Source organism: Rhinolophus sinicus, chromosome 3 (genome assembly GCF_057876585.1).
Source record: "Rhinolophus sinicus isolate RSI-liver-muscle chromosome 3, RSI-T2T, whole genome shotgun sequence".
Lineage (NCBI taxonomy): Eukaryota > Metazoa > Chordata > Mammalia > Chiroptera > Rhinolophidae > Rhinolophus > Rhinolophus sinicus.
Genome location: NC_142503.1, coordinates 59535294 through 59561915, shown reverse-complemented (window position 1 = coordinate 59561915; position 26622 = coordinate 59535294). Strand labels below are relative to the sequence as shown.

Genomic DNA, 26622 nt, shown 5'->3' with positions numbered 1-26622 from the left:
AGACATTATGTGGACTTCTCTCCCAGGCACTGGAGCCTGGTGTGGGGCTAGAACCCACACTCCTCAGAGGAGACCCTGCAGCCAAGAAATATCCCTCCCAATATTTAACCTACACATGTGGGACCAGCCCATTCAGGTCTCTGCACCTCCTACCAGTCTCAACAGGCTTCTTCTGTCGTCCTACTTATAAAAGTTATTTTCAATTAAACTTCAAGTGTTTCTCAATAATGGTTGTTTTGCAATTTAATTGTAATATTGATGTGGTCGTGAGAGGATGCAAATACAGCAATAACCTACTATGCCATCTTGAACAGAAATCCTCAGATTTAACATGAACTTTGCTACCAACCTACTTTTATGTTTTATACACACACACACACACACACACACACACACACACACACACACACACAAGCTAGAAGCTTTGATACACTGACACTGGAATTCTAAAATGATTAACTTAAAGCATTTTTCATTCTAAGCACAGAAAACCATCAGAACTCACTAATCCCTTTACATATGTCGCCACAGAAGAAAAACAGGGAAAGGGAAAGGGCAGAGGAGCTGTATGTAAGAAATTATCAATTACCTATGGTGTTTTCTCCCAGCTCTAATCCAGGAGAAGGGTTTGTTAATATCAGCTGAAATTTTTCATCTCCTTCTGGAATATCATCATCAAGAATCAGGATGTCAACATTTTTATACCTAGTTCCATCAGCAAAATGAAGAATCTGGTCAAAAAAGTAAAAGTAGAACAGTATTATATTTAAATATACTCTGCATTTTTATAGAATGGAAAAACATACAATATAGTTGTGAAAGTGAAATAAGCTATTTTACAGGGATTTTTTCCCCCTCATTTTTTACATGATCTCTTTTTATCTAAATTGGTAATACTGAATTTAAAAAGTAAAATTTGTGGAGGAAGAGAAGGAAATAAACATTTAGTTAAGGAATAAAATCCATGAAGAAACAAAGCAAACAGTATTTTAAAACACTAAAGGTGTTTCAGTAAATTAAAACAAAGAAATAAAGGAGTTAAATTTTCAAGGAAAAGAAACACTCTCAGAAGGTTATTTGATGACGTAAATTGTTTAACATGATAATTCTCCAGTATTAAATACTGCAATACAATAATAAATAAAGTAAGAATAATCTTTAGAACAGTATTGAAAATTAAACGTATATATTTTACTAAAATAGTAAAGAGAGCTATCTCACTATGTGGAAGTCTTCTGCCCTAATTTACTATGCAATGTATAATAGTTTATTATTTTAATATTGACTTATTTATACAGGACCTAAATCACTATAATTCTCAAGGAATTCACCATTGGGGTAAAGCTGTAATCCAGCCCCAGTTGTGCTTCCAAATTCTGGGCATATACAAACAAGGAAACTTGGCCAAGAGCCCCTTTGCTCCTCTGGGCTACCAATGTTAAACTTCCTTGGGTTTCATGTACTTCAAACCTGTAATGAAAAGAAGACATTCATTTTCCCTTACAAGCTTTTATTCTGTAAACAGTAGAGAATTTAAAACTCAAAAACAGGCTCTCATGCAGCCCCAGGCTTACCTGCTATATTGCCATTCGATTATGCCTCGAGCACCATCATTGGCATCAATAATAATTTGTGCAGTCAAGCCCTCAGAATCTGAAAAAAAAAAAAAAAAATCATAAAGACATACTTTAACCTAAATAAAAATGATTTTAAAAAGAACTATTTGATATAGAAATTAAAAACTGTCTTTTTGAGACTATATAATTGCTACTATAGACATATTGGCAACATTATTCAAAAGATGTTTAAGAAAATAAAGGCACAAATGCTCAGAATATCTGAATAAGAAAACATTTTGCTAACAAGAGCCATTGACTAGTAAGAATTTAATTAACTGAGGACAGTAGGAAATAAGCAACTGAGGTTATAGTTTTATTTATATTATTTTAATCCACTTCAAGAAGAAAGGAAAATGGAGACAGATAGAAGGAGTAGAGAGATCAAGAAGAGAGACAGAAATGAGAAGAGAGAGGCAGGGACTACTGCAGAGAAAAATACAGGTGTGAAAAAGAGACACAGAGAGAGAGACAGGATACAAACAGAAATTGAGACAGATGGGAAAGATGAGGGAAAGGTTAAGAGAATAAAGAGAGACTACCATTGATGAAAACTTACCCATTTTTATTTTGTATTCTATCTACCAAGTTCAGTATGTTATCAATGCCTATTATTCAGTGTTGAAATAGTAACTAACCTCGTTACTGTGGTTTTTTCTCATTTTTTTGTTTGTTTGTTCTGTTTTTTTAAATAATTTTGTCCTTTATCTTTTAAATTTCAGAGGCACTACCTTTATCTAGGATACTTATGACAGCAGCCTGGGTACAGAAGGGGTAGGGAGAATGTAATTATCTGATTAAAGAGAACAACACATTGTTGAGGAAAGAATATAAAAATCAGGACCTGTGCCCATCAAACCAGAGGCTGCAAAGCAGAAGCCCAGCTCCACTATTTCCTACCTATGTGACTTTGGGCATGTTACTTAGCTTCTTTTAGCTTCAGCTCCCTCATCTATAAAAGGGGAAGATACAAAAAATGAGGGTATTCGCAAACAAAACACTTGATACAGAAGCATAACAAAACACTCAACAAAAGTTAAACTATTCAAATTACTTCTAATATGAGTATGAAAGAAATATGAAGTATTTTGTCAGCTTTCTTAGTGTGAACAATAATTATCTTGTAATAATTACTTGATGTAAAGAGCTTAGTCATTGAAGTTATATGTTTCATTTGCAAAATAATTGAAACTTTTAAAGCAATAGTAGGTTAAAAACTGCTTATTTCCTTTTGATAATTTCAAAGTTGTCATACTGAACCTCAGAAGTAAATAAGAAACCCCTATTCCCCAAGTCACTGCTCTTTACCATGCTTCTCCTTTAACCCAGACTAATTTCCCCTCTGCCAAGTGCACCTTCTAACTAAGGGTTGGCGGGCAGGCTACCTCTGTGCTATTCACATTTACAAATTTCAGACAAAATTTCCCAATATTAAAATGCCCAAATTTCAAATAGGAGTTTGTGTTTTAAAAAAGGAATATATCTTTTTAAAGTAATCTACATAAATTTGTACTGAGGTTCAAGTTTTACCTTTCAGTCTGTAATGAATTAATTGAGTCTTTTCTAAAGCATGAAAAGAAAGAGATAAAAGGTCAAAAAAGAGTGGAGAACACAACAAACAAACAAACAAAAGCTATGCTTAAACTAAAAAAAATAAATAAATATATCATTTGACAGTTTGGAGATCTAATGAAAATAGCAAATACATTTTAAAAAGAAAATGCCTTCCTAAGTACTAATTATATTTTCAAGATTACAAATTTGATTACAAAATAGATGTAAAATGTAAAAAGCATCACACAATAATTCTTAAATGTGTTTACACTGTCCAATGGTAAAGTTACAATACATGATATTCTCTAAATTAAAATAAATCTAAAAGCCTAATTATTTGCAAACATAGCTGAGATTAATAAACATCACAAAGACCACTTCTGATTTAAAAAACAAAGGAACTTTACTTCATTTGTAGTGAGTAAGCAGAAACAAACAAACAGAAACCCATCATACCTAGTCTAGGAGGAAATGAAGTTAAAGGAGCCATGATAAGTTCAACATAAGTTAAATTCACAAGGAAATATTCTTCCAGTTCTGGTATATCGTCCTGCAAAAATTACATCCATTATATTCCTTAAAACTATGCGCTCAAAGTAATTACCTCTCACAGCTGTTTTTCAAATTATCATTCATATATGTGTGTGTATATATATATATATATATATGCTTCAATGGTATACAGAAAATATAAAAATGCGAACACAGAGTCCCAAAACTAACCTGTCAGGAAAAATAAACATGTCTTGGCAATTATTATTTTTTTTTAAATTTGACACCAAAAGCAAAAGCAACAAAAGCAAAATAAGCAAACTCGAGAGTTCTTCACAGCAAAGGAAACCATCAACAAAATAAAAAGGCGACTTTTGGAATAGGAGAAAATATTTACAAACGACCTATTTGATAAGGAGTTAATATAAAAAATATATAAAGAACTTATAAGCTCAATACCAAAAAACAAATATCTGATTAAAAAATGTGTGGAGGAATTGAACATTTTCCCACGGAAGATATATAAATAGCGAACAGATACATGAAAGGTGCTCAACATCTGTAACCATCATGGAAATGCAAACAAGAACGACAATGAGATATCACCCTGTATCTGTTAGAATCGATATTATAAAAAAAAAACAAGCAGCTACAAAAAAGTATACTATATCCAGCAAAGCTATTGTTTAAAATCAAAAGAGAAAAAGAGCTTCTCAGATAAGAAAAAGCTAAAGGACTTCATCACCACCAGAAAAAGAAGAAAAAAAGATTGAAAAATTATAGTTAAATGACAATAACTACATATCTATCAACAATTACTTTAAATGTAAGTGAATTAAATGCTCCAATCAAAAGACATAGGATGGCTGAATGGATAAGTAAACAAGATACATACATATGCTGCCTACAAGAGACTCACTTCAGATTGAAAGACACACACAAAATGAAAGCAAAGGGTTCAAACAAGATAGTTAATGAAAGGGAAACAAACAAAATATAGCTGGGATAGCAATATTTATACCAGGAAAAATAGACTTTAAAACAAAGGCAAAGTAACAAGAGAAAAAGAAGGACCCAATAATTCCACGTCTGGGTGTTTATCCGAAGAAACCCAAAACACTACTTGGAAGGGACATATACATTTACATGTTCATTGCAGCATTATTTACAATAGCCAAGACATTCAGGCACACTAGGTGTCCATCAATGGATGAATGGATAAAGAAGAGGTGGTACATATATAGAACAGAATATTTCTCAGCCATAAAAAAGAAGAATTAAATCTTGCCACCTGCAACAACATGGACAGACCTAAAAGACATTGTGCGAGTAGAGTAAGTCAGACAGAAAGACAAATGTCATACGATTTCACTTATGTGTGGAATCTAAAGAACAAAATAAATGCACAAACAAAACAGAAACAAACTCATAGATGCAGAGAACATTTTGATGGTTGTCAGCTGGGAGGGGAATTGGGGGTAATGCATGAAAGGGAAAGGGATTAAGAAGTACAAATTTGGGGAGGGGGGAGGGCCGGATGGCTGAGTTAGTTAGAGCGCAAGCTCTGAACAACAAGGTTGTCGGTTCAACTCCCACATGGGATGGTGGGCTGCACCCCCTGCAACTAAGATTGAAAACAGTGACTGGACTTGGAGCTGAGCTGTGCCCTCCACAACTAGACTGAAGGACAACAACTTGGAGTTGATGGACCCTGGAGAAACATACTATTCCCCAATAAAAAATTAAAAAAACAAACAAACGAAAAAAAGCCCAGGGTCAAAGAAGTCACAAGCTTAAAAAAAAAAAAAAAGTACAAATTGGCAGTTACAAAATAGTCAAAGGGATGTAAAGTACAGCATAGGGAATATTGTAATGACTATGTATGGTGTCAGATGGGTACTAACTTTATTGGGGTGATCACTTCATATGTTACACAAATGTCTAATCACTATGTTGTACACCTGAAACTGACATAATATTGCATGCCAACTGTAACTGAAAAACAAAAAGAATTGTTTATAAAAAGACAAGAGGTAAGTGTTGGCAAGGATATGGAGAAAGGGAAACCTTGTGTGCTGTTGGTGGGAATGTAAATTGATGCAGCCACTATGCAAAACAACATAGAGGTTCCTCAAAAAATTAAAAATAGGACTACTATATAGTCTAGCAATCGTACACTTGGGCATATATGCAAAGGAAAGGAAAACTGGATTGCAAACATGTATCTGCACTTCCATGCAGTATTATTCACAGTAGCCAAGATATGAAAAGAACCTAAGTGTCTGTCAACGAATGAATAGAAGAAGATACACAGATACATACACACACACACACACACACACACACGTCTGTGTATATGTACAAATACACACATAATGGAGTATTATTCAGCCATGAGAAAAACATAAATTCTGCCATTTGTGGCAACATGGATCAAGCTTGAGAGCATTAGGCTAAGTAAAACAAACTAGACAGAGGGAGACAAACACTGCATGGTATCACTAATATGTAGAATTTAAAAAAGAAATGCCAAACTCAAAATCAGAGAGTAGAAAACTGGTTGCTAGGGGATAAGGAGAGTGGTAAAACAATACAAACTCAGCTAAAGATGAATAAGGTCTGAGGATCTAGTGTAAAGCATGTTGACCATAGTTGATAACAATGTATTGTATAATTGAAATTTGCTAGGAGAGTAAAACTTAAATGTTCTCATACACAAAAAAGATAAATATGTGAAGTGATGGATATGTTGATTACCTAGATGGGGGAACCTCTTTCACAATGTAACATATATCAAATCACCACAATATACACTTTAAATGTCTTACATTTTTACATATGTTTCAGATTCCATAGATTTGATATACTATGCAGTATTTGTTAATTATATTGCCATAAAGCTGAATTTTTTAAAAGCATAAAAGTATTAAACTTATACCTTGTTATGTGATAAATTATTAGGTTGAACCATATGAAATGGCTAACATCATTTTTTATCTAGACCAATATAATATGTAAACAATTAAATAAATATATAAACTTAATATATTTTAAATATATTATATTTAAGCAAAATATTAAAAAAGCAAAATATTTAAAATCACCTTATTATCCAATGATTAGAATGAAGACTATAATGATATTATTAAAAAAAAAAAAAATACAGGCTTTGCAGTCAAGGATACCTAGTACCAAATTCTTTAAGTTGAGCTGCTTAAACTTCAAGGCCTCAATTCTGCCATCTTTATAATGGACAAATAATAGCTACTTTGGGGATCATAATGATTAAAAATAATGTGTTATGGAGTACCTGGCCTAGACAGAGTCTTTAAAAAGTGATAAGCTACTTGTGTTGGTTAATTTTAATACACTATTACTATTAATCATTAGTCCACATAATTGCAATGAAAAAGTGCTCAAAACATGAGGACTAGCAAAATGCACCAGTAGTGACCAGTCAACAATATTTACACAGAAACCCAATATATGTGTGTGTGTGTGTGTGTGTGTGTGTGTAATCAGTACATACACACCAACATACACTTCTCTCTTCATTTTATTTAACAGAGATATGTTTCCATGTGAAAAAACAAGAAAATCAAGATCACAGTCTCTAAACTATCTTACATAATATACAAACCAATGTGAGTTACCGAATCAGCGATGTAAAAGGGACTGTCCCCCATCTATCCTGCCCCCACAATTCCCTACCCCCCCATCCTACAATTCTCCCCTTATCACCCCTCAGCCTGGCTTATTTCTGTATAGACAGGCCTGCAATCTCTTAATCTTGTGCTACTCAGGGAACAGAAAGGGCTGCAAAGACCTGGGGGTGGGGGGACTGGAATCCCTGTGTTCATGAAACTAGACTCTGTAAAGAAAAGAAGGGTGGCTATATATTTTCTACCTTAAAAACTAACATATCTGAGGAATAATCCATTTATTTATATTCCATTACATTAATTTTTTTTTTTTAAAAAGACTTACGTTAAAATTGTATCAAATTCTGTGTTGTTTGTCACATACTGATGTAATATTACCATAATTATATCTTATGGCCTTAGAAATCTCATACCATTATATTAGGTCACAGTGACATGGCAATCAACAAAATGAGAGTTACTGACTTCAGATGGTAGATGATTACATACACTACTTATAATTTTGCAAAAGTAAAAAGCCTCAGAGAAAAGGAAACCTTCTAAAAATAGAAACCCCAAAATACACAGTAACTGTAAAATATTTCTCTGAGGCAAAATTCATTCTCTCTCTCTCTCTCTCCCCCACTCATCACACGCGTAACATCTCCTACCCTCCCCAAATGTCCTATTTTTATAAACCTCTTGCAAATGTCTTTAGGTAGCTGAAACACTAAGCCCCAAAACAGCATGAAATTTCATAATAGGACAAATCATTTAAAATACAGTATCAGTCACCAATAACTAAGCTGGACTGTAATCATATTTAATGCCATAAACCTCTAGTGAGTCTCTCAGTATCTCCAATTTAACCAGTCCTAACAAGTAAGACGCTGACTTACATGAATTTACTGGTCCAATGAGTCCTTTGGAGTAATCAAAATGCTCCTTTAGAATCTCTTAGGCCAATGCCATCTTAAAGGGGACTGACTGCCCTAAGGAAATTCTACATATCACAAGATGTTTCTATAATAAAGTACACAACAGTAGGCCAGCCTATCTAGACAAGAACAGAAACTCGTGTGGTTAAAACATTCACAAAAAGAAATAAGCTGATTTAAAGGCACCTGCATATTCCATCAATTTCTACTTTTTATGTGGTTATTCAGTTTAACACAGTAATAGCAAAATAACAGATTTACCTCAAGTATAGTTATGTTGATGGCTGTTGCTGTTTCCCCTTCTTCTAAAATCAAAAAGCCAACGATAGGGACAAAGTCAACACCTGGCTCAGCCAGGTTTCCTTCTGTTTGGTTTTTCAGACCCAACATTCCAGGAACTGTGATATATGTGACATTAATGGCTCCTAATTGAATTGGATGGGAAAATATTTTATAATTATTTAAACTTTTAAAATAATCTCTCATTAGAAACTCTTTGACTTTCCTAAAAGTACCTGCAGTAGCTTGTATTATTAGCCCCAATTCCTCCTCTCTTCCCTTATCCGTGACCTTTACCATGTAATGGCTCAGTGATGTCCCACTGTGGGCAGGTATACTGCCCTGCCTCTAGACTTTGAGTTTGGCTGTGTGACTTGTTTTGGTTGATAGTACAAAGTAAAAGTGATGATGTGCTAGCTTTCAGCCTAGACCTCAGGAGACCTGGCGTGTTTTTGCTTGCTTTTTTATACCTCTGCTGGTCTCAGAAGAATGAGAGACATATGGAATAAAGTCACCTCAAGCTCAGCCTAGGTCAGTGCACCTATAACCAACCTATTATTATATGATGGTGAGATTTGATGACTGTTTGTTACATAGCATTTTTCTGACAACAAAATTCCTGTAATTTTTCAAAAATAAAGAAGTTATAAAGTCCTGGCCTGAATTAATACATATTAAAGTTTTTCCTGCCCCTGACTTATTTCAGCAATGGCTTTCATCCAGACAAGTAGAATATTACAAAAGCACCTGCCTGGAAACCCCATGCATTCTAGAGCAACACAAACCTAGAGATCCAAATTCTCTGTTGATGAAAAGCTGAATTGTTATGTTAGCCTCTTGTAGCACAACAAATCTTGATGAAAGAGCAAAGTTTAAAACTCCGTGTGGTTCATCACTGGCTTCTACAGTCAGGACCGCGGCATATCCTTGAGCATCAAGCAGAGCAAATCCTGCTGGTGAAACTCCTAAGAATGGAGGGGCCATAAGAAATCTGACAGTGATTTGGCATTTACTTCTAAACACTGAAATAGAACCCCACTCTCTGAATCATACACAAGTAGCCAGAAAAGTGTTCTATTTTGTTCACTTCTCTAACAGAAATCTTCTGGTTGACAAACAAAAACTACATTTTACTTTTCTTTTTCTAGATAGCAAATCGTGAATTTTTTCGCTTGACACATTATTGTTATGATTTGCTAGACTGGTCACCTCAATTACAGAAAGTAAGTAGAAACTAAGGAAAGTACCCAGATAATTCACTCAAAATTAAGTGTGAAATATCCATATAATTGGTCTAAATCAAAATTAGTCCATTAGTATCAAATTAATTACAGAAAAATTCTTCCTTTGGAAATGTATTTGATTCCATAAGGAAAGCTCTAGCAAAATTTTTAGAGCTGAGTCCATAAAGATAAGTATTCCCATCCTGAGCTGACGTTTTTTGGATCCAACATTTTTATGGAACGGGTGATATTTAAAGTAACTTTATTTTTCAGTTGGTGTGTATCTAACTGCTAAATACAGAGATAACAACTATTATATTTTGAAAAGAATAATATACCAGAAAAAAATTTAAAACTGAATTCTGAATTACCTTGTGTCGTGACATTGTACAGAATGACTTGGTATACTTCCTTCTCTTCAGGAATGTTGTCATCCAACAAATGCACAAATATTGTGTTATTCAATGACCCCTATGTTAAACACAAAGAAATTCATCCCTCTATTGTCCCTCAATGCAAAATGTTTCTTGTTTTTATTGGCCTTAAAAATCATGCTCCCAAATACATTTTTATTTAAACAAAGGGTTTTATATCTTAAAAATTAACTATATGAAAGTCATTCATTCATGGGAAACCAGGCTTAAAGCAAATAGGGATTAATTGGGGAGGATCTTGAATGCTGAGCTAATGAATGTAGATTTATCCAATGAGTAATGTAGCACTATTGACAATTTCAGACAAAGAAATTAATTGGGGGGATTCTGTGAGCAACACAGTAGTGAATAGGGAAAACTGGAACATGAAAAAGCAGACCAGTGCTGCAGGGAGACTAGATATTAGAAGTCCAATTCAGGACTCAAGGCCGAAGGTTATAGGGCTTATCTTACTACTGAGGCAGTGGAAATAAAAAGAATTAAACATGTTATCAAACAAAAACTCATTACCAAGTGAGTGTGGTGAGAGAGGAAAATGATAGAGTTACAATAAAGTGGTGCTGATCTTCTGTCGAAGAAGTGCTTTTATAAAGGTATTTCCCACCAATCACCTTTCAAACTACTGGGAAGAGCCTCTAAACGGAACCTCAAAAATGCATTTTTAACATTATCCTCATGTAATACTTTGTCAACAGGACACAAAAAGTCATTTGTTTTTAGAGCTATGTTTACTGTTGTCAGGCATTTAAAGTTCCAAGACAGTGAGGAATAAGAGAAGAGGGATAGATACCCATCAGCTTCAGAATGTTAAAGCTGACAACAAAAGTGGGAGGGCAGGAGAGTACAAGAGAGCGTGGCTCAAATACAAAGCTGACATTTTCTGTTTCCTTAAAGGAGATGTACCAAGTACGTATAGGAAAACAAAACAATTCCTTAAGTCTTAGAAATTCTTTTTTGAGTTGTGTTCTTCCTTTAGGTTTCTAAGAAAGGAGCTCTCCCCTCAATCTGCACTAATCCTGTATCACATAATCAGTTTTCCTGTTTTTCTCAAAATACGGTTTTTACAATAGATATTTTTGGTAAAGCTCTTCTTGGTGGTATTACCTCAGAAAAGAAGAGTTGTCCAGTAAAGTTAGCAAAATTGAGTTCTAGATTTTTCCCAGTAATTTTCCAGTTAACAGTAACATTTCCTCGACCAGGTGCTGTTCTTATCACATGAAAGTGCAAAATTTCTCCTGCAAGTAAAATGTACAGGTTGATAAATGCTCAATGGAAAATGAATAAACATTTGAATTCAACAAAGCCCAAATCCCAAACATGCAACTTTTACAGTACCATTTTTAGAACATTACAAAGCAGTTCTGTTTTGAATTTTCTAAAAGCTTTGCACATGCTTATTGTTTATTTACAAAGAGATCTCACTTCTAAATACTGCTATTTAGTTGAACTTCAGGAAGTTTGATATGTTAATGTTAGAAAAGCACATGCTAAAATGGGAAACACAAACTTTTATACACTCCAAAACATGCACCAGAACATAAAAGTTCTGTAAATTAAAGAAAATAATGAAGTTCTCATGGTCAAAACTAGTAATAACACAAGTAAATTCTTCTTTCACTTTTCAAAAGGACACAAATTCCTTACACTGATATGCAATGTGATTTTACACAATGCATGCATAAATATGCTTGCAAATACCTGAAAATCACATTTCTTTAAATTGTAACTTACATATACCACCAATGATTTTGTTTTATAAAAAGAAATACAAAGGAAAGGTGTCAAATCTGTACATCCACCTCTGTAACTTCACCAAAGTTACAGTTATCCTTGCTGGATAATTGAAGTATTTGGCTTTTATCTTCATGTAATACTTTATACAATTGAAGAAAATCATGGTAGTCATTTCTTTCAAACTGCTGAAAGTGGAACGTAAGCTCCTAGGGAACACTGCTGCTGCCCATGCGGCTTTGCTGAAAATGTGCTCAATTCAAAAGTCATGTATGATGATGAACACAAGTTAAAGTATACTAATGAACTGCGTCACTAAAACTTATGATTATGAAAAGATAAATGGAATGATGTTTAAAAGGCTTTAAAAAAAAGGCTTTAAAAGAACACATCCTTATTCAAATTTTATAGCATTGAAATATAGTTGAATCCATGCATATTCATTAAAAATATCACTTTTACTTAGTCATCCAAATAAGTAAACATATCTGACATTTATATTTAAATGAGAAGAGTAGAACTAAAACAAAATATAAACACCCTTTTCAAATATTTTCTAAGCTACCATAATTTTTTAATTTCTGAATAAAAATAAAAAACATTACTAACAGAAAGGTTTCTTAAATTAATGGATTAATTTAGAGATTATATATTCATTTCAATTTCTAAAAAAAACAAAATTAAATTTTCACACAAACTTTAAGCACATATAACTTTAGAATAGTGTGTTATGTGGGAAGAGTAGAGAATATATAAGGGCAAAAGTATGAGAAAGAAGTCTATATAAGATTTCCTCAAACACTTCAATGATCAATGTACAAATTTAAGTGTTTCAATACAAAAAGAAATTTCAGTCACCATTACATTACTAGTATGTCTTGAATTTTTTAAAAAAACTCAGTGGGACTGCTAGCTAGGAATCAGATTCTCCAAAGAATATAACTGAAAGACTCTACAATAAGCCATAATTTCCAACATACTATTTAAAATTTTTATACTTGTATAACTCATAGGAACAAAATATAGGCACTACTGTGAAACACTGGAGTATCTCTTGTACACCATGCACATTTTATCATAGAGCATGTTGTACTAAACAAAAAAGGTTAATTATTGAAAGGCACAGAGAGAGCCCTAGAGTTATTAAGCTGTTTTACCTACAGTGCTGTCTGGTGACACAATTAGAAATGTTTATAGAGTCATGGTTTTCAAATTTCTTTAAAATCACAAAGCCTAGTAATAAAACCTAGTAATACTTCAAAAATAAAATTATGGAAGCTTGATCAGTGCTAAAAATTCAGCAAGATACAAGTGGCAAGAAAACAAAATGTAGGTTAACAAGGACCCATGTTGAAGGGACCCTATGATCATAATAAATAAATAAAAATTATGGTAGCAATATTGTACATAGAGATTTTGGGAATAAATTCACCATTACAAGGTAAAAATAAAAATGAAATGCTAAGAGAGAAAAGAAGCAAAATCCTCCTACAAACTTACAACATAATACCACTTAATAAATATCACCTTTGAAAATTTAACAAGTTACCATAGAACTTGCAAGAAAATACTGTAAGAAACACAATTTGAAGCATGATACACACAGCACAAATACAATATAAACAAAGTATTCCTTAAACACAAAGTATTGTAAATCTGTTGCAAACTGTGTGAACAGCATTAATATTATAAATTTTTTTTCTAATAAATAAGCAAAATAAAGGTATTGATTCTGCCTCTTTAAGGCAGATTCCCAGGAACCAGGTCCATTTTAAATGCCTCCTGGGAAAAGTTGCCAGAAAGTTACCTTCTACCTGGATGTGTAGTCAAAGAACAGTCTTTATAAAAGGAAAAACTAAGAAAAAAACGAAGAAACACAGTGTCTTCTAAATACAAGGGGAGGATAGAAGGTAGGTCTGAATGAGAGGGAAGGTAACTTTTTCAGATGACATTTTACTAGGTGCTAGTTTTTGCCCAGAATTAATGCCTAAGGAGGTATTCACCTATCAGAGAATCTAGCTACACATCTGGAAGAGCATCCTGATAGAAATCTACAGAAGACACCAAAAGTTGATGGTACATTTGAACTCTAAAGCAGAAGACCTATCTATCATATAGCATCTAGGCATAGCCTCATACAGATAAAGAACATGAATATAAATGCATTTTAATGATCCTGAGTGTTTAGCACACTCATTACCAAAACATACAAGAATTCTTTTTACAAAGGTAAACATTAACTACAACGTGTGTAAAAACAATAGACAAATAACAGAAAAAATATTTTAATAGATACTATGCACTACCTAAAGTGACTGCCTTCTACAATAAATAGAAAATGATTTGAAATAATTATAGGGATATGAGTAATGTGAAACACAAACTGTCAATATGAACAGTTAGGAAAACTGTTTTTCTAATATAGTCAGCCCTCCATATCAGTGTGTTCCTCACCCACATATTCAACAAACCACAGATTAAAAATATTCGAAAAAAATAAAAACAGTACGTTGCTGCTGATACGTAATACGTAGTTAGCTCTTCGATAGTTACATCTGTACTGAACATGTACAGACTTTGTACTTGTCATTATTCCCTAAATAATATAACAACGGTTCACATTGTGTTAGGAATTATAAGTAACCTAGAGATGAATTAAAGTATATGGGAAGATGTGGGTTTAAGTTATATGCAAATAGTATGCCATTTTATATAAGGGATTTCAGTATCCCCACGTTTTGGTGTCTGTGGGGGTCCTGGAATCAATCTCCTGCAGATACTGAAGCACAACTGTATAGACATTATATATAGATATAGATATAGATATAGATATAGATATAGATATAGAATAGAATTGCACTTCTTGTTCAAATCTGTGCCTAGAAAAGATTCATGTTGTCTCTAAGAAAAGAAAAAAATTTAAATCCATTGAACATGACATGATAATTACAATGCTGCTGAACTGGGTGACTGAGTGAAACATCTCACACAGATTTTACAAAGAACACATTTATACATAGTTTGCAACCAGTGTAAAAGTCTATTGTCCCACATTTCTAAATTGTGCCCATTACATTAGAAAGAAAGCAATATTCACCACTGAGCACCTGTTCAAGTGCTTTAGGTCAAAAATGAAGATATAAAATTCTACAGACTGTAGTACATAGTTAAACACTAAGGCAATTCCTCTCCAGGAATCAAAAATGCATTCTCATGACAGAAGTTCAGCATAGGCCATATTTTCATTCTAATCACATAAATGACACTCCAGCACTAGGCCAAAACCATTGTTAACATTGTTAAAAGGCCACATGGCATGATTGTTTTTTCATCCCATTTTGTTAGCAGTTATCTTTGAAAAATCACCATAAAGTATTCATTAATTCATTTTGGTAAACTTATGCTTGATAAACATTTCTCTAAGCAATTTCATGGAAATATAAAGAATACACGCACAAAATACTGAATCAAGGTAAATAAAATGTTTTTGATAAAAAATTAATTTAGACTCTCAGAAAAGCTTTAGGAGTAAAGGGAAAGGAAAGATGAGTTAAAAATAGAAATTCATCCCAATTTTTGTTTAGAAAACGTAAAAAAAATCTAGGGAGCACTTATGTAAGCAATAAAAGCAATTTGGTGTTTTATTTCCTGTACCAATCTCATGCTCATAGGTTGATATGTTATATCAGATTTTTAAGCAATAACACATTCGGACCATTTGTTTTAATTACTAATCCCCTTTTCCTCTTTGCATCTCCAGCAGATATATAGCTACTAGAAACTAAAGGAGCCACAATCTGACTTAACGGTTAAGTTCATCCACATGAAAGAGAGCATAGGTGCCAGCATCTGCGAGATGATGTGATGCCCAGCAGTAGAACCTAGGTTTCCTCAGAGCCCTTCCATCCACTCCCCACCACCACCAGCACCACCACCACCCAGACGCTCATAAGATGCCCTTTCAGAACAATAGCTGCTTTACAGTAAAAATCCCTTTAAAGTGATACTGGGCATGCAAATTCTTTAGTATTCTTTAAAAAAATCTGTTATATTGTTGAAAATCATATACCTAGTCTATCTCTAAGCCTTTCCTTACATCTAATCCTTCCTGGTCCCATATCTTATTTATACCCTCCACACCACGAACACTTATTGTCTTCTACATTATTTTCTTTCTTATTTTTCTTCAACAAAGTGAAAACAATTCCATAATACTCCTTAACTTTAGTCCGTTTTCTCCAATTTTTCTCCTTTCCTTGCTCTCATGGCCAATAAGCAGACTATCTCCTTGGGTAGTGCTTCTCAAACTTAATGCAGTGAAGGGTAGGGGTTTTTGTTTGTTTCTTGTTTTGTTTGCCCAGATCTATCACAGATTAAATAACATTTATGTAAAATACAATAAAATCAGTGACTGGATAAGTTAAATAGCAAAAAGAACATGTATACAAAACATAAGCCTATAGATACCACTTTTGGATATCACAACAAAATGAAATTGTTCTAAAATTTTCTAGAAAAGATTATTCCAATTTCTGAACTTAACTTGTCAAAAATTAGTAGAAACCCTTTGTGGACAGGCCATTGGCTTGAGGACCCTACTCTGAGGAGCACTGCCTGAGGGCTTCTACGTCCTTTTATCATCCTTAGATATTTGCTTCCCATCCCAAGTTCTCCTTTAAAATTCTTCCACAGTTACTACTGTTTCCTCTAGCCCATTTGCGAATCTAATCCTCTTGTTGCCCACCTTAGTATGAGACATACTGATTAGTAGCTCTTCTTCTGATAACTAATGAAAACACACTCTTATCTTGGTCTCCTCCCACCTCTTTGGCAGAGCCTTCTCTCTCTCCTCTCAGATCTCTTTTCCTTTTCCCCTTAGCCTGGTATTCTACCTGGCTCCATACACAACAACTTGCTTTATTCTCTTCATCCACAAAGATCTTATTAATTTTCCTGACTTCAACTATTACCTCTAAAAATCCAATTTCCATTTCTAACCTAGGGAGAGATCCACTCAGGTTCTCTCACCAATTTACTTCTCTCACATAGACATTGCTACTCAAATTCATTATTCTTCCAACTCAAATCACTTGAAATATTTTACCTAAAGTTCCTATATTGTCAAGTTCTGCAGCAGATATAAATTCAAGCAAAAATCTATTCTCACCAACTGCCCTACAGCATGACCTTTGCATTCAGAAAGCACTGAGTTTAAGTTCCATCATGAATAAGTGTGCTATTTATCTTTCTAAAAACTCAGTTTCTTTATGTGAAAATCTGGTATATACCATTATACATACTTTAAGGATTGCTGTTAAAATTAAGTGAAATAATGGATGTGAAATGTCTGGCACACAGAAAACAATAGATGTTATTATTGTTGTCATCATTATTAAGATTAACTTTTCCTACAGTTACTTTTTACTTTTATTATGCTACAAATAATTTGTTGAGAGTTTATGACCTGTCTTTAGATTGAATTTAGGGGAATTTGTCAGTCACTTTTACTCATCGGGGCTCTGACAACATGAGATTCTAAACCATTAATAAAGAGTGTGGGGAAACGGCTCCGAGATTTGCACTGATAAGTTAAACTTATAAGTTGGGAGTTCAGTAAGGTGAAAGGTAATATTCATTAAAAGGCATTTAGTGTAATATATGGTAATGGAAGGAGAAAGAGACTCTGGGTGGTGAACACACAATGTGATATATAGATGATGTATTACAGAATTGTATACTTGAAACCTATGTAATTTTATTAACCATTGTCACCTCAATAATTTTAATTTAAAAAAGAAAGCATTTAGTTTCCAGCACAACAACTAACTAGCTGTATGATCTTGCCAAGTCACTAGTCTCTGTATCTCAGTTTTCTCAAATGCATGACTGATATCCTTTCAATTTCTTTCTTTTTTTTTTTTTTTAAAGGAGGGCACAGCTCACAGTGGCTCACGCGGGGATCAAACTGACAACCTTGGTGTTATTACCACCGCACTCTAATCAACTGAGCTACCGGTCAGCCCTTTCATCTTTTTGAAGTACAGTTTGTTTGTTTTTTATTTATAAATAGAATTCAGAGTGAAACACAGGCTATAAAATCCATTTTTACCTCAAACAGGCATATTCAAAGACAAAAAACACGGTATAATGTTTTAAACAGAAAATAGCGTGTGTGAGTGTGTGTGTGTGTGTGTATACACACACACACATATATGCAAAACCCTACATATAATGTAAAATATTAAGTAAGGATTTGAGAAAAATATTTTTTAAGGAAAAAGACATTTGGTAATTTTTTTCTAGTTTGGCACTTTGTTCACAAAATATACAATCACAGTATCAAATCCAAGCTAAAAAGACTCACTGATTACAAACTACTACTTGTTTTGAACAGGGAGCCAGTGTTTCACTGTTTAATATCAATAGCTATCACTGAGCACATATACACTTGCCAGGAACTACGCTAAGCAATTTACATTTATTAGTTCATTAAATCCTCACAAAGAAACCTATGAAGTAATTAATATTTCCCATCACTTAACAGATGAGAAAGCTGAGCATCCCAGGTTTGACTAACTACCTTACAATCACACCCGTGGGGAGTAGCAGGCTAGAACACAATACCGATCTGCAAGGCTCCGAAATGTAATTAAACCGTTCACTATACAGCCCTCTCCCAAATAGGTTCTATGGACAGTAGCATACACAGCCCTACAAAATAATGAAAGTACTTAAAAAACCATCGGGAACTTTAAAAGACTAAACAAAAAATGACATCCATGGAAAAGAGAATGAATGTGCTCAACAAAAAAAGAAACCCACCTTCGTGACCTATGACAGATCTGGAAACTGTCTGAAAGCTAACGATTCCTGCCACATTGTCATTGGCCAAAATGTTCACTTTAACAGTGTCGGAGCTGGGCAAAATCCTACTTCCGCCTTCAGTGTACACCAAACTAACTATGATGCTTTCATCATCCTCTGGTTCGGAGTCATCCAAAATGGTTAAAATGGCTGTCTTTTTGGTTTCACCTATAAAAAAAAATTAATGGAATAAAAACCAAAGTAACAAAATCACTAACAATCATAAAGGATTTAGAAAGGCCCCAAATTACTTCGATTTCAAAAAGTTAAATAAAAATATGTAAGTGAATTATAATAGTTCAATATCATGAGCAATATTAGCATCACTATAAGCAAATATATGCAAAAATGTATACCTTTCACATATACAACACGGTAAAATTGTATTAGTATGGACAGATTATGGAGGACATATTGAATTATGAAAAATTAAAAGGTACAATTATTTCAAAGAATCATGGTTTTATTCCTGGTCTTTGGCCTAGAACAATGACCTGGCTAGGGAAAGAGCTTCTAAGGCATCTTTTGTTTAGAAACAACTCCCTCCAGGAGTGTGGGATCTCATTCTCCTTCTGGCATTACTTTGAATAATTTTCAAGCCAATACCTCCCTGAAAGAAACACTTAAGGAATATGGTCAAAATGGGAAACAGAAAAGAAATGACAAATTTTGAGTGACAGAACCAGCCTGAAGAGAGTCATCTTTTGGTAACTAGATGAGATGACAGCATCAAATACCAGTTTCCAGGATGTGGAACAATGAAACAAGGAAGCAGAAGAGGAAGTCAAAGGATGAGTGACAGGGACAAGGGCCAAGCAATATACTTCACAATTTGGTCTAAGACCCCAAGAGTACACAGGACACCTACCACTAAACACCTCTAAACATAACACTGTTTCTGCTCTTCAGCCTATGGTGTCTCATCTAATTCTTACCAATTTTCTGGAAAGAGGATGAAAGAGTGAGAAAATGCAGGAAAAAAGAGAAAGGGGATATTAATGCATGTTCTCACTCTCATGACCCTGGTGCATTTCATCAATTCACAGTATCAAGACTGCCTAAAAGACTATAGATTATCTAAGAATCTAGGTTAGCTATAAAATCTAGTCTGTTTTATGTTATGCTAAAGTTACCATTCAAGATAATACTAATTCGTGTAATGCTGTAACTCTATAAATTTCTTTGTTGTTACTAAAGCCATTGGAAAAATCTAACTTTAAATTTTTATCTCCACTCCTTCCTCATTAAATTTTCAATCCCCCATGCAAAAAAACAAAAAAACAACAACTATATTTTAAATATATGAACTTTCCAATTTTTTAAATATTAGCTGATTCAACCAGCCTTGAAAAAGAATCAGTGAATCTGATCCTAATTCTAATTTGTTGACCAAGTTATCTATAATTATATTGGTCATGAAAATTTACAAGAGTGATCCCATCCAAGTCTAAGAACAGTATGAAACTGATGTATCACTTGACATAACTTAATATGAATGAAGTCACCAACATTCATACTATTTATACTTATAAATTATTTTCACCGAAGAGTTATCCTAATTAAAAGTCACACATCCTTTAAAAATCTTCTTTGTTTAATAAACTAAAAGGATATATATGTAGTGCCATGTCAGCCTATGTATGTCATGGCAACCATTAACAAGCCAACTAACTTTTAGTTTTTTCAAAACCATGCTGTACTTTCACATATTTTTAGCAAGAATATACATAGTAAATTAGAACCCTTGTGAACATTATCATAAAAACCGAATAAGATGACTTTACCAGGATGAAGTAAAATCCATTTAGAATCACTACTCACCTTCAGCAAAAGTCAAAATGTCTCCAGCAGCTATAAAATCTAAACCTTCTGTAGCAGTTCCACCAACAACACGCCATTCGACTGTCACCTGACCTAAGCTGCCCACTGTCCTATGGATCATCAGCTCCACAGTGGTTTGGGGCTGTTCCTGAACTTCGATATATAAGCCATCTTCTGAGGTATTGGGGCTAATACTGTAGATCATAAACACTCCAAAGGCATCACCATTTAATGCTATGACAACTGTAGAAGTATTTGGCTGTCCTATGGTTGGCTGGTTTTCAACACTGGCTGTAATATTCATGAGGTGAACTTCAAGAAGAGAAATTAGGAAACTCTCATCCACCTCTGGGAAATCATCAGGAAGAATAGAAACTGTGAGATTTGCAAATTCATCACCTTCCAACATTATGGCCCACTGCCTTGTCACAGGCTCATAGTCACTACCAGCCACAGCCTGACCACTATAAAGAGACGCTACTCTGGTCATGTTTTTCCTGTAGGTCCAGAAGTCTGAGTGGTTAACAGTTGGACTGATCCACGATGTCATCCAAAAACACTGTGGGCCCTCAGAAGCACTGAAAAATGAAAATGCTGAGCACGCGTGTTCTTTGAGGCACAAAGTAGCACAAGTATACTGGGTTTCTCCCATTGCAGAGACATTCACCCAAGTTTTCCAAAGTGGGTCAGGTACCCCTTGAATTGGCGATTCATAGTAGGACAGTAAATCTTGACCTTCCTCAACTGCAAGAGCCACTACATCAATGTCAGAAGTACTGTAGAACAACAACAGCCGACCAAAGTGCCCTCCGCTAAAACGTGGAGTGACAAAAGACAGGTTAAGCACTCAAAGCAATGTGTGGATTACATAAAGAGAAGAGAAATGCTGATTACACGTTTCACTTTTTTTTAAGTGTATAACACACTTGTACAAACATAACCATGTTTCTTAATTACATTTGCCTTTCGATGTTTTGTTTTCTCATGAAAGGAAACCTTGCTAGTTTTCAATCAAATGATACGTTTTTTTAACCATGCATCTTGCAAGGTATGCAAATCATATCCATATTAAAATTATCAAACAAAGTAGAAAATTAATTTCCATTATTAGATCTCACTGAAAAAAAGTGACAATGATAATAACATGAATATATCTTGAGGAAATATAATTACATGCCACAAGGTCCTTAGACCCCATATTTTATATTTCTGAGGGAGTTCAGTGAACTGTATGCTGTCTCACAAAAGAAATGCAGAAAAAACAGAACCTGAAAATTAACCACTTCAGCATCTAAATGTTCTTTAATTTAGAAGCTAATTGTATTTAAGTTCTAACTCAAATACATCATGGAAGAAACAAACAAATTTCTGGAGTTAGAAAGCCCAATGATGTATAATCCATTTCCTTAATAACAGGTATGATAAATGTAATGAGCTCTTTATATTAATAGGCATAATACATTTAACAAGTTATAATAATGCTCATTATATAAAAACCACCAAACCTAAATTATTGTGCAAGAGATCCTTTTGTGCCACCCCATAATTCCCACTACCCCCGCAGATGCAAGTAGCCATCTCATATACCTTCTCCTGACAGTTATGTTAGCACAGGAACTTCTCTCCAGAGGCTCTTGAACACGATAAACCGACTGAACAAACGCTACTGTACCATAAGGATTATCATTGGCAGGAATAATAATATTTGCCACTCGATCTAACCCAATAGTACCTCCACCAGAGGCATCAGTCAGTTGCACTTGGATAACCTAAAAATACAGTGAAAACTTCCTTAACAGAATCCCATTTGTGAAACTAGAATAAGAATGATGCAGGGAAAAAAAATCAAATATTTCCATACAAGTACAAGAACAAAATGAAATGTAACATAAATGGAGTCAAAGAAACTCCTCCCATTACGTTTGCAAAGTCAACATGTAACAGAATAATCCATAATGAGCTTGTAATAATAGAGCATAATTATACATAAGAAATACAGGCTGAGTTCCTTAATATTCAGTTACATAATCTTGTGAATCAGTTTTAAGATCCCTGTTTATGTTTGCCACTTCAACAATTAACTTTTATGTCTTATACCTTTTGTATTTAGGGAAAATATTGCATATATGTTTTATGAATAGTTAATCTATTATGCCTTATTTTCCACATTTCCTTTTTTCCCCACATTCTCTTAAATGGAAATTCTCCGAGAAGATTTAAAACAAAATACATCATATTATAATGCTACCTAAATTTAGAGAGAACAAAAGAGAAATCTTATAGGTATAAACTAATATCTAATATTTCAGGGGTGAATAATGACACAGTTAGCATTCAAGTGAAATTTTATAGACTTCCCTTCTATGAAAGTTTGATACCATCAAAGAATACATGTTGTTAAATATAATTTTATAACATCTGTGTTTTAATAATACTTGAATTTCATAAAATAATCTTCAGGCAATATATATGTTAGTGATGAATCAACTCTCCCACTAAGACGCTATTTTTATTTGCCACCTTGTTCATCATCATGAAAAATAAATATCAGGCAGATATATCTAGCACGGTATTTGTCACATAGTAAATTCTCAAAATTATTGAAGAATAAATGAATGAACTAGTGAAAAATCAAAATCTAATTTAAGATTGGCCCACCTTCAAGCCAAAAGGGAGACTGGATACAAATTAAGAGTTTATATGATACAATATAGCAAAAATTATGACAGATGTATATGCATTTAGTCATTTAACCAAAATTTTGAAAAATACAATGTAATTGTATAAAAAAATCCTCTACTAGTAAACTGGTGTGTGCGTAAGACCTATTTCTAGAATATTCTTGTTTTTGTTATCTGTAAGGGTCACTTTCACACTTCCGTATTTTGCACATTCTTACAGAATTTATCTGACATCCTCTATAAATGTCACAATAACAGCCATCTGTTCTAATCACTATAAGACAAGGTACGATTTAGTGTCATTCTATACTAGCCATTCCTCTCACCTCTTCAATCTCCGGAACGTCGTCAGCCAGGACCTCTAACAACAAGGTTTGAATGGTTTCCCCAGGGGCAAAGGTCACATTACCTGAGACAACTCGCAGGTCGCCAGTAGCAAGCTGTCCATTAATGGTGGCAACCCACTGAACAGTAACATTGTTGAGTGTCCCAGAATTTCGAATTATTGGCAGGTTTACCTTCACTGAGCTAAACTCAGGTTCCTCTACAACAAATTTAGTAATCTGAAAACCTGAAGGGCAGAGCAGAGTTAATTTTAAATACAAAATGAAACTGAGTCAACATAGAGCTAACAAACTGACATCCTATAGTCATTTTTTCCCCCTTACGCAATCTAAGTAGCTAAACCCCATAAAATCAGAGTAACGTGCTGTGATCCAAATGGATCAGGCGTACTAACATTTCCAAAGTGTTTTTCATTATGATAGAAACAGAGATCACAAACACAGATGCCCACAGGGGTCAAGCATCCACCAGTCGTGAGTTAAGTGGGTCTAGTGAGTTCTGTGGCTAACTGTACAACTCAAGCCTGGTCCAAAGGAACAGTTGCTATTCGGCTCCCATGACCGATGCTATACAGGAAAAGGAGCTCAATGTTGCCAGATTTTCCTTCTTATCGAGAAAGCCCTGAAATACAGATTTTTGTGTAAATTTCTGTAAAAAGAAAATAATTTTTTTAAGAACTCTCTAAGATTCACAAAATACATCTAGGAGCCAGATCTGACCTAAAAGCCTAAAAGTTTGACTTCCATATTTATGCTAAGAGGTTGATTTCTTTTTTTAATAACTATTAACCACTGTCAGTGAATGTTTCAAAGACACTGCACATATCAGGAAGTTAAAAAGAAAGCATGATCAAATCAATTCTGCATCTCTAAAAATAATGAAATGTATGCTCTATACAGACAAGTGAAAAAGAGACACAAACTAGTCTGGTTACCGAATAATCCATAGGGGTCATCAGAGGCCTCAATAATAATGACCGCCTCTGTTAATGCCCCTAGCTTGGCTCCTCCTGTTGTTTCATTCAGCAGTTGCACAAGAAAAGATTCTTCTAGCTCAGGGTAAATGTCATTTATAATATATATTGGCACAGCTTTACTGGTTTCCCCTTCTAGCAGGACCACATCTGAAGAAGCTATGCTATAATCTTCACCTACAAAGACAAAAAGCAAAGTGCTAAGACTTATTCCAAAGTAGGACAATAAACATTCCATATACTAGGGAAATACTATGATCAATCAAATTTTATGGATATACTTCAGAATACTTTTTTGAGAATACTTACTGCATGTATTTTAAACAAGATTTTACCTGTCCTGCTAGAAAAAGTGGGTTTGATATGACAAAACAATGAAAAAGGCTTCCTAAAGGTGTTCAAGTTCATTCTTTCATTTTTCAGAAAGATGTATACATAATTTGTTCTATTTGCCATACAGATATAGATGATACACAGATATAAAGATAAAGATATAGACCTAGTCATTCATTACCACAAGACAGTCCCTTATCTACAAAAGAAAAAATGTGTACAATGGTTTTAAAATAAAGAACAGAACTGGAATTATGATCTCACTGGGGAGATAAATTATACTGTTGCACAGATATGGTCATGTCAGCATCATCAGTATTATAGCTGGCAACTATGTACTTTCCTACAAAGTTGGGTTAAAGGATGCTACTGTATACTACTGCTCCGGGTGGCTTTGTTTGTGGTTAAACAGTGCTTGGGGAAAGGAAAGAGTCCTCCTATGGAGTCCAAGAGCGAGTTTCCTAGAACAATGATCAATCCCCACCATCTGTCAATGTGTAAGTCCCTCTATACACAGTCAGGCATTCCTCTGGGCTACCCACCCTAAATATGTACACACACACACACACACACACACACACACACACACACTTAGGGACCACTTAGGTGAACCTGGTTTACTATCTTTTCAAGTATCATATCCAGGTGATTTATTTTTTTAAAAATCAAGCCTGTTACCCCATCCATTCACGCTCATGTTCCTTTGAGTGCATGACAAAAAGATCCTAATTGAATTGCTGTTAAGCAAATCTCCCTCTTAGATACTGTACCTGCACCATCAAAGAAGGCAGTTTCCTAATGTTTACATTTAGCAACGAAATTTTTGCTTATACATAAAATAATTAATGCTAACCATTGCCTCTTCCATGTTCTCCATAAATAAATAAACAAGAAAGATAAATGGGTCAAGACACATTTGCCAAGCACTGCAATCATATGGCTGTACATTTATCCTGCATTCCTCAGTTCATTTACATAGGAATCCCTTAAAAAATACCAAAAAGGTACACACCGAGAAAGTCTTACAATGCTTTCCTTAGTTTACTTTTCATTGGTTTGTGCATGTTTTGATCATCATAGCTTTTAAATTCATAAATAATTTTCCAACAGTTTTCACGAATTACAGAAAAATCATAAATATATGATAAAAGCTCTAGATCTGTACCTTAAAAACATGCAAGAGTATTATTGTTTTCTGGCTGATTTTTCTAACTACATCTTTGAGTGGCTTTGTTAATTAAGGACAAAATTTCCCTCTAAAACACTTCACTGCTTCTTAGATGTCTTTACTCACCAGCTATTGCAGTTATTGGCACGGCTTTAAACTTCACAGAAACATCTGCAAATGCTCCTCCTGTTCTAGTTACATTGATAATGGGTCCAACGTGATTTTCTGCCACTCGAACAATTGGTGCTGAGAGTTGAAGAGTTCCAAATGCATCATCATTGGCAATGATAATTAGATGCGCAATAGTTTCTACCTTAGGCCCAAGGCGTGGAGAATTTGCAACTGAAAGACAGAAGAAAATCAAACATATTAAAATTCTAAGAACTAGCCAAAAGTCAAGAAACCTCAGCAAGATTCCATCAGCTATACGGGATCATCGCTTGGTGCTTTCTATTACTTATATCAAAAAATATTTATTAATTGCTATGTACCAGCACTAAACTAGACATTGGGGAAACAAAAATAAATT

The 26622-nt window shown here is 34.2% G+C and overlaps 1 protein-coding gene across 1 annotated transcript in view; it reads right to left on the bottom strand.

The window, feature by feature from the left end:
• ADGRV1 (adhesion G protein-coupled receptor V1) overlaps positions 1-26622 on the bottom strand; it is a 503930-nt gene that overhangs the window by 373096 nt on the left and 104212 nt on the right. Inside the window, exons 29-42 of the mRNA XM_019734240.3 lie at positions 26220-26435; positions 24554-24769; positions 23601-23845; positions 22181-22362; positions 20594-21405; positions 18731-18940; positions 11282-11412; positions 10115-10214; positions 9306-9485; positions 8503-8666; positions 3627-3720; positions 1575-1653; positions 1332-1470; positions 590-731 (exon numbers count right to left, since the gene is read on the bottom strand). Of these exons, the coding sequence (XP_019589799.3) occupies positions 590-731; positions 1332-1470; positions 1575-1653; positions 3627-3720; positions 8503-8666; positions 9306-9485; positions 10115-10214; positions 11282-11412; positions 18731-18940; positions 20594-21405; positions 22181-22362; positions 23601-23845; positions 24554-24769; positions 26220-26435 (2910 nt within the window). The remainder of the gene's footprint in view (positions 1-589; positions 732-1331; positions 1471-1574; positions 1654-3626; positions 3721-8502; positions 8667-9305; positions 9486-10114; positions 10215-11281; positions 11413-18730; positions 18941-20593; positions 21406-22180; positions 22363-23600; positions 23846-24553; positions 24770-26219; positions 26436-26622) is intronic.